This window comes from Phaethon aethereus (genome assembly GCF_964289735.1).
Source record: "Phaethon aethereus genome assembly, chromosome: 29".
Classification (NCBI taxonomy): Eukaryota; Metazoa; Chordata; class Aves; order Phaethontiformes; family Phaethontidae; genus Phaethon; species Phaethon aethereus.
In genome coordinates, this window is record NC_138605.1 from 3,243,902 (window position 1) to 3,253,022 (window position 9,121).

General features: G+C 62.8%; 1 protein-coding gene across 1 annotated transcript; it reads right to left on the reverse strand.

Annotated features, from left to right (window-relative positions):
• Positions 1-253: 253 nt before the first annotated feature.
• On the reverse strand, positions 254-8,527 carry STAT6 (signal transducer and activator of transcription 6; the record flags this gene model as incomplete). Its single annotated transcript, XM_082011964.1, has 21 exons — positions 254-446; positions 517-663; positions 927-1,013; positions 1,105-1,209; positions 1,331-1,456; positions 1,784-1,853; positions 2,072-2,218; positions 2,336-2,472; positions 2,595-2,689; positions 2,766-2,972; positions 3,155-3,247; positions 3,413-3,535; positions 3,721-3,808; positions 3,888-4,076; positions 4,188-4,319; positions 4,470-4,618; positions 4,810-4,871; positions 5,001-5,118; positions 5,205-5,288; positions 7,160-7,298; positions 8,412-8,527. The coding sequence occupies 21 exons, from the start codon at positions 8,525-8,527 to the stop codon at positions 254-256; spliced, it is 2,607 nt and encodes an 868-aa protein (XP_081868090.1).
• Between the last annotated feature and the right edge of the window lie 594 nt (positions 8,528-9,121).

The window sequence follows — 9,121 nt, forward strand, 5'->3', positions numbered from 1 at the left end:
CCCTCGGCCGCCGCCTCCCGGGCCCGCGGACCCCAGCGACGGCGGGGGCAGGCGGCGGCTCCGTACTCCGAAGTGCAGCGTATACGCAAGGGGGGGTGGCAGGGTGTTACCCAAAGTGCTTACCCCCCCCGGAAAATCCCCCCCTCCCCTGCCAGAGTTTCCACCCCAGCACAAGTCGTATCAAGTCCAGGAACCCAGGCAAGGCCGTGGGGGCGGCCAGTCCGACGTTCCCCCCGGCAGCGCCGCAGCCTCCTCACGCGTGCCCTGGCCGGACGCTGTCGTCCCACCGAGACTCCCCCAGGCCCCAGCAAGAGGCACCGGGGCCGGGGTAGCCGCTGCCCTGCAGGCAGGGTGTGAAGGGGGGGCACAGCGCAGGGGGCTCCAGGGACATCTGCAGGAAGGGGTCGAAGTCCGAGTCGGGGGGCAGGTCCATGCTGGGCAGCATCCTGGGGAGAGAAGCGGCAGGGTGACTCAGGGCAGCCCCCGCCGGCCCCCCGGCTGACACCCCATGCTTACCACCTTGGGGAGCTCTGCAGCGGTGGGTCCACCATTGATCTGAACGGGGGCAGCTCATGCATCTCCTCATCCCGTGGCTCTGGCGAGGGGCCCCCAGGCAGCAGCTGTGAGGCCTCCCCCACCATGTACTGGTTGGGCATGAAGGGCCTGGAGGACAAGGAACGGGGGGGCTGACGTAGGCCATGGGGTACCTCCCTGGCCCCAGGGTGCTTGCCCGCCCCAAGGCACAGAGGGCAAGCACTTGCTTTGGGGGGACTGGGAGGGGTGTCCTTGTAGGGAGCACCAGTAGTGAAGAGCATGGGGCAGCTGGGGAAGGTCCCTCCAGGTCTGCCCACCCCAGGGCCGCGGCACGGTCCAGAGAAGGGGGGGCAGGGCAATGTGTCCTTCTCTGGTGGCATGCCAGGTCTTACAAGGGGTTCCTGAAGGCAGGAGGGGGGTCCTGGCAGCGGGGCAGCACTGGGTCCATGACCAGGGATGGCGAAGGCATCGGTGATGTGCTGCGGGGAGGAGCAGTAAGAGGTGGGGGAAACACCACCTAGCCATGCCTGGGGGCAGTGGGGGCCCACCCTGAACCAGCACTGCTCCTACCTGGGGAAGGAGGACCCGAGGTTGTCGGAGACCATCATGTTGATGTTGCTCTCACCCGTGGGGTAGCCTGTGGGGACAGGCTGGGGGCAGAAGGGAGCAGGGGGGCTGCAAGTGCAGACGTGGAGGGGTTAGCATCTGAGGGTGTTCTCTACCTCGGCGCCCTCCACCCCACGTGCCCGGCAGAGCGCGGGGCAGGGCACGGCTGGGCACAGAGCCAGGCACTCACCAGATGGGACTGAGCACCGACTGCAGGCTCTCCGCATGCAGCTCAGGCTGCAGCATGGGCAGGCTGAACATCTGAACCTGGGGGGCCTCGGGGGGGCCCCCTGCAGCGCTCTGGGGCTGCTGGTCCCTGCAAAAGTGCATCATCTCCATCAGCGCAGGCAGGACTCGCACACTGCAAGGTCCAGCCTCCAAAGAGGCACACGCACAAGTCAGCGCTCGCTCATGGAGAGGGCGGTGCTCTTGCGGACATGCTCTGCTGCAGGTCGGGATACCCACAGGGGATTCCTCGCTCACAAACACAGCCCCTTCTCCCATGGTCAGAAATCCCCCTGCCCAGCAGCGATGCTCAGGCTGGCCCAGTCAGGTCTGTACAAGCCCTGGCCCGGTGCAGCGTGGCCCTGCAGTGCCTGTGCACACACCACCTGCATGGCCACGGCCTCGCACGCACACCCACCTTTCGCTTTCCACCGTCATCTTGATGGCAGTGGAGACATAGCCCCGGCCGTCCTTGCCTGTCTGCTCTTCTGTTCAGGGAGGAGAAGCATCCATGAACCACCACCCCAGCACAGGGCCGTGCCATGCCAGCCCTCTTTGCCAGCACCGGCCAACCCTGCAAGCTCTGGGGCCAGAAGGACCAGATATCAAACCCCTCTTCCCTCCCAAACTTCCCCACTTCTCCCCACAGCATTGCTGGGGAGGCAGGTGTGAAGCCCAGGGCCCATCTCCACTCCCACCCACTCACTGTTGTAGTGACTGCCGAATGCCTGGTCCTTGGGGGTGTTGGGGTAGAGGTTGCGGAGCTGCCCTAGGTCACGGATGCGGTCACCGAGGGATCGGATGGACAAGTCCTTGGCAGAGAAGGGCTGGATGTTCTCCACCTGGCTGGAGCCTGAGGGCAAACACGGCACAGGGCTCCATCACCTGGACTCTATCATGCCAGACATCCCCAGGCCATGATGATGCCTCCCCTTCACAGCAGAGAGCAGCCCCTGTCCCCCCATCTCACCATCCTTGCCCCGGATGACATGAGCAATAGTGACACCCCCGATCTCTGAGTCGCTGAAGCGGAGCAGGAAGGTGCCGTCAGGCTCCATGCTCAGGAGCTTGCAGACGTACTGCTTGCTGATGAAGCCGATGATGAGCCTAGAGGGACGGACAGATGGGAGAGTGAGCCAGTGCCAGGGCAGAAGGAAGGGTGGGACCAGGACTCCTCAGGCCTGGCCCCAGAGCAGCTGTGAAAACCCGCTAGGCCCCTGGACACCTACCTGTCTGACCAGTAACTTTTCAGGCATCTCTTGGTGAGGTCGAGCACTCCATCAAACCACTGCCAGAAGGTGAATCCCCGACCAGGCAGGATCTCCTGGGGCAGAGAGAGGGTGTGAGGCTCCCCAGGGCCATGCTGGCCCCTGCCCACCCTGGCTAGCCCTCCCAGTAACCTTGTTGAACTGGGCCCAGGAGACGCTGCGGCTCTGGAAGTCCTCAAGGCTGGCGCTGTGGTCGTTAAAGATCTTCTGGGCCAGGAAGAAGTAGTGCTCCTTGAGAAGCCCCTTGGTGGTCTGCACCTCCGCCATGAACTTCAGGTTCAGTGTATCACACATCTTCTCCCAGGGCACCCGCTCAGCCACCACGAAGGGCAGCCGGTCCTGTGGCAGGGCAGGACAGCGGCTCACCCGCCGCCCTGTCCAGTCCGCTGCATCCCACCTGCGTGTCAGTGTTCCTGCTCCAGCCTGCCTGCTGTTCCCATGCCAGAGCTGGACCCAATCCCAGTGTCCCGGCAGCTCCTTCCCTCGCCCTGCAGCCTCTCCCTCCAGCTCGTGGCACTCACAATCTCGGAGAAGGCGTTATCCCACAGCACGGTTGCTTTGGCATTATTGTCCTGGTTCCCATGGACGATGACCACGATGGGCAGAGACAGGACCTGGGGGCAGAAAGCGGCCCCCCCTCAGCCCAGAGGTCACCCTGAGTGAAGTGGGGCTGGCTGCCCTGGGATCCTCCCAGCCTGGTATGGGGCTCTGCACGGAGCAGCCTGGGACAGGGCCCATGTGTCCCGCAGGGGAAGGCTCAGCAGGAGCGGGGCCGGTACCTGGAGGTGGACAGAGAAGTTGCTGGGGGTCAGGGTCACAGTGGTGCTGAACAGGACGGCACACTTCTCCTCCGTCACTGACTCTGACCCCTTCCGCTCACAGCGCTTGATCTTCTTCAGCAACTGGGGAGGGGAGAGCTGAGCGTCACCCCCAGAGAAGCACCAGCCTTGGGGCCCCCCAGCCCACTCTCCTGGATGGCTCTGCCATCAGGGCCTCAGGCAGAGGTGCCTCAGGGCCTCCCAGCACCCCAGCAGAGCCCCCAGCCTGTCCCGCAGCCCCCGTATGGCCCCTCGCTGGTGGCACTCACCACGTTCTTGAAGTTGGCACAGCAGGTCCCACTGGTGGGGTTGGTCTCCAAGGCCACCACGTTATGCATGATCTCCCCTGTGCTCTCACTGGGCAGAGGAGGGGGTCAAAGGCACGGTGGAGGCATGGCAGCCCCCTCACCCCTGTGGTGGCCATCTGGCCGCTCACCTGAGAACACTGCTGTAGGCGCTGAGCGCCAGTTCCCGTGCCTGCTTCTCTGTCACCATGTCGGCCCGCACCATGTAGGGCTTGGCTGATGCCTTCAGTAGCTGGGGGCCCATCAGGAACCGGACACTCGCCTGGAACTTGGTCTGGGTCTTCAGCACCTGCGGGGGCTGCTTCTCCACCAGGAAGGAGCTGGGGACAAGAGGAGACAATGGTGCCCAGCACAACACCCCTGCCAGCTCTGCCACCAACCTCTCCAGACCAATGTTGCCCCTCTGCCACCACGGCCGCCCGGCCCGTTACCTCTTGACCAGGCTGGATAACACCTCGCTGAACCGCTCCAGGAGCCGGGGCAGCAGCTCAGCCCCCAGCTCTGTGCTCGCCGCCATCACCTGCTGGTGCAGCTGGAAGTAAACCTCGACCAGGCTCTCACATCTGCCAAGGGAACCATGGGGAAAGGGGCACCCTCAGCCAAAGCAGAGCCAGACCACCACTCTCCCAGCGATCCTCAGGCCAGTGGGCTCGGGAGCAGAGGGAGCAGGAGGGTTGCTCTGGGTCCCCCATCGCTACCCCATGCCACCTCACCTCTTCTGCAGGGGAGCTAGGTTCTCCTCAAAAAGGGCCCCGTTCCCTGCCAGCTGCTGTTGCCTCTTCCAGATTTGGATCCTCTTCAGTACCTGCTGCTTGGCTGCCTCCAGCTCTTTCATGGCCTCCAGGATCAGGGTGGGCAGCTCCTGTGGGGCAGCACCAGCCATGGGGCTCTGCACTGCGCAGTCCCCCTGGCAGAGACCCACAGCCCTACATCATCCCCCCAGGGCACCTAAACCCTCAGCCCTGCACTGCCTCCCTGCCCCACAGCTTGTTTGCCCTCTCCCCGGCAGGCAAGGCTGCCAGGTCTCCCCTGGTGCGCCAGATCCCCACTCACGCTCTCTGGGGCTTTCGCTTCTGTCTTCAGCTGCGGGTCCCGCACGTTCTGCTGCAGAGAGGCTGTGGAGGAAGGACAGCGGTGGCACGTCTGCATTGCACTGCCCGGCACCCCAGGGGGGCACGCTGCCTTTGCTGTGCCCCACGGCAGACCCACACTGAGCAGGGACCCATCGTGCCCCGGCCCCTCACCTGCGGGGCCATCCCGCAGCGCCTGGATCTCACGCACGCGGTGCTGCAGCCGCTGCAGCCCCAGGCTGAACTTCAGCTCCTCCTGCCGCCGATGGAAGCTGAGGGGCAGGTGGTGGTCCTGCGGCAGAGCAGAGCGGGGTGAGCAGGGCCCAGAGCCGGCCCCGTGCCTCGGGGTGCCCCGGGAGGAGGGCAGGGACCACGCACCCTCTTGAGCACAGCAGCCTTCTCGCCCTCCAGGATCGCTTTCAGGACAGCCACCAGCCGCAGCGGGTCCTGACGGTAGGTGTTCTGCAGGGGAGCCAAGCCCATGGTGTCAGCAGGGCAGGATGCATGCACCCCAGCCCCGGCCCCCCCTCACCCCATTCACATGTTTCGGGCCCCCTTCCCACAATGAATGGTGCTAAGTCAGACTCTGGTGTTTCATGACCCAAAGAGCAGGACAGACCATAACTTGCTGCTGTTTTGACAGAGCTAATTTCCAGCTTTAAAACCACTTTATGCTGTGCATAAAAAAAATCCCACCGAATCAACTTGAATTTAAAAAAAAAAAAAAAATCAAACCAAAGCAAATTCTCTATTTCTGCAAGCATCTCCTTGAGACCTACCAGCCTGACGCCTAGTGAAGATTCTCCCAGCTGCCCTGGCCCGGGTGGATCAATGCTTTCCACCAAAAACAGGGAGAGGAATTTCCCTGCTGGCTCTGGCTCCCTGCGCCCTGTGCCAGCTCCTCCGGCCTTTGCGCATTTCCCAAATTAGCTACTTCCCAAAAGAGCAGCAGAGCGCAATGGCGAACTGCCGGACGGCGTGCTTGACAGATTCCCGTGCTGGCTGGGAGGCAGCTCTGCGGCCGACCCCCCAGGCCCCCGCCCTGATGCAGCACTGGCAGCCCCGGGCCAGCACGAGGGCTTTGCCAGAGCAAACCCTGCCAGCCCTGGGGTTCAGGGGACAAAAGGCCCAGGTTTGGTCTCTCCCCAGCTGCTTCCCCGGCCCTGCGTTTACACATCTTGTGAGAGAGCACCCAGCTCCCACCGCCCGTGCAGCAGTACCAACAGCCAGTGCTTCCCCTCCCCTCTGCGGAGAACAGCCCCTGCCTCCTGGTTGGGCTCGGAAGTAGCAGGGAGCTCGGGAGAAATGAGGGTTTGCTGTTACGGGATGAAGGACAGTACGAGGAGGGAACATGGGAGGGTGGCTCTTGAGCATTTTAAATTAAAAAAAGCTAAGCTGAAGCATCTGTGCATTTTCCTACAACGATTTCAAAAAGCAAGCAACAGTCTTGTTTTGGAAAGTTACCCTGTTCCCCAGAAGTCGTGACTAAAGCTGACCCCTTCCCAAATGTTGCACATTAAAAAATGTCTGTTACCAAAAAAGCGGGGCTTTCAACCAGAACGGGGCTCTGGGAGTGAGCACCACTCCGCCCTTATGCTCAGAGCTTCGCTGACACTAGAGAGAGTACAGGGCTTAAACCTGCAATCACAGAGGGTAGAAGAGAGACAGAGAGCAATTCAGACAGACTTTGATAAAGAAAAACAGCCCAGAAAGAGAAACTCAGCACACACATGCACACACGGCAGGAGGAAACACAACACACGGCATGGAGGAAGAAGAAATCAAACGCTCAAGCAGAAAATGGGGAACATCTGGCGAGGCAGCCAGCTGGGTGCTGGCAGCTGGGGGCGAGTAGAGCTGTGGGCCATGGGGGGCCAATGCACTCGGGAGGCTCCCCATGGGGCCAGGGGCCAGCATGGGGTCTGGGAGGACGTGGCCATGGGGGCAGCTCCCTCGGGGCTGCAGAACCGTGGCAGCGAGGGGGAGCTGGAAAGCCTAGCAGGGGGGCAGGGAGTCGAGGAGAACTGTGACTGTGGCTGTGACAGCCCGAGGGCTGCAGCGAGCTGGGGGTCAGCCCCGGGACGCAAACAAACCCCCTCCATCCCCCTGAAGTGCCCTAAAAACCCCAGTTGCTGAGTCCACACAAGCTCGTTGTTCACATATGGCGCTGGCCTTGAAACAGGTGTCAAAGCGGGGACTGGCTCACGGCATCGGCCCCTCTGAGCCGTGCTTGAACCGGCAAATCCAAAGCATAAAATGATCAAATCTTCCTGGGCAGCCGCGATCCCACCACAACACGGCTCCAAGGGTCCCCGCGCCCAACCCCTGCGCACCTCGATGCCATTGACTTGCTGGAGGATGTGGCACTGCTGCCCGTCACTGCCAGCAGCGCTGCGGAGCTTCTCCAGCATGGCTGAGAGCATCCCACTGGCCACGCTGGTGCAGAAGGTGTCTGAGCCATTGATGAACTCCCTGGAGGAGGGGAAAGGGTGGATGGGCATGAATCCTCCACCCACTCCCTGTGCAACCCCAAACCCCACGCTCGCTCCAGAGAGGAAGGGGATATCTGCCTTCCTGCTGTCCTGGTGCGTTACCCAGCGCTGGCTGGGTTTTAGGGGAAATTTGCTCCATGAACGAGGCTGAACTGCACTCCGAGTGGGATAAAGCGGTTCCCCAGAGGGGACATGACCTCCCAAAACCTCTCTCACATGTACACCCAGCTGCTGCACACCCACCCACCCACCTCTACCATGCCTCATCCCTGCAGCATGACCCCCACCACTGCACTTCAGCCTGAGCTGCATGCCATGGGTCCCAGAGCCAGGGACCAGCCCCCCTCGCGCACCACCACAACACGGCCTTGTGTACTGCTCCTCTGGCCATGGAGGAGCCATGGCATCCAGCATGGCCGTGACCCTGCAAGGCAGGAGGATGTGCCGGGCAGGCTTTCCTGCCTGCGTCCTGGTCATCACACCGCGCAAAGGAGAAGCTCCTTGGAAAGCCCAGGTGAGCCTGTAGCAGGGATAATCAATCACTGCTGTTACTATTTCCTAGGCACAAAAAGGAAACTCTGGCCAGGCTGCACCCATGGCTGCTGCTGCTGCAAACACAGAGTCGCAGCAGTCTAGACCCCACGGGCACTAACAGACCCTGACCAGCCTCACCAGGATGGCTGCGCTCTCTGCCCACAGGTCCAGGAGCTCCATTTGTGTCCACTTTTGGGCCCTGAGGTCTTTCCCAGGCATGCCTGCCTCTGCCCCTGGCCCTGCCTGCAGCCCCATCTCCTGGATGGGCCTCTCAGACCGACACTACGGTCTTGCCTCCGGCCCTGTCTCCTTTTGCTCCCGACCAGATGCCCCATGCAGACCCTGGCCTCCTCACCCACCTCGTCTGGCGCCGTGGATGGGGCCCGTCACCAGCATGTGCCTCTGCCCGTGCATTCAGACCTGACGGTCAGGCATTGCCTGGGCTGGCCCCCCCCCCCGGCTCGGCTCAGCCCCCCAGGGCAGCCAGCCCTTGACACTGCCCAGGCTGATCACGGGTGCGTGGGGAGCTGCGCCGGGGCAGAGCCCCACAGGGACTTACCAGGGCTGGTTCTCCAGCCAGTCAGCCAGGAGACAGCGCAGGCTGCGGGGAAACTCTGCGAAGAGGCCACTGAACTCCTCTGGCGGCATGTGGGAGATGATGCTCCAGAGAGACATCTTGGGAACACTCACCTGCGGAGAAACAGGAGAGGGGACATGAGGGGGGAGCAGGGCAGCTGTGTCACCCAGAGCCCCCAGCCCAGCTCTGGCGGGGAGCGAGTGCTGACAGCTCCTCTGGGAGAGTGGGCGATGGCTGCAGCCCATCCCTCCGCTGTCCGAACCTGCTGCTTAACAGGTCGGGGCTGCTGGGGAGAGGGAGGAGCAGGAAACCGGATCCAGGATCAGCCTCTTGGGCAATCCTGGGCAGGCAGGCAGCCCACTTGTACCTCAGTTTCCCACATCTCCGGGGAATCCCTGCTCCTCCTGCCAGGGGTGATGCACAAGGACACGGGGAGGGACAGGCAAGTGCTGCTGGCCTTGGCACAGGAGAGATGGGGGAGCCACCGGGAGCAGGAAGAGCGTGAAACCCCAGAGCCTGGTGAGACTGCTCTGCTGGGGTGGTCTCAGTGAGGCAGCCTGGCTGCTCCCCAAGGTCTCCCCAGCCGCCCGAGGAAGGCGCCTTCCTCAAGCATGCCCCCAGCCCCCCCCAAAATGGGCGGCTCTAGAGCTCAGGGAGAGCAAGAGGAGGACTGGAACGAGGCGCCAGATGGG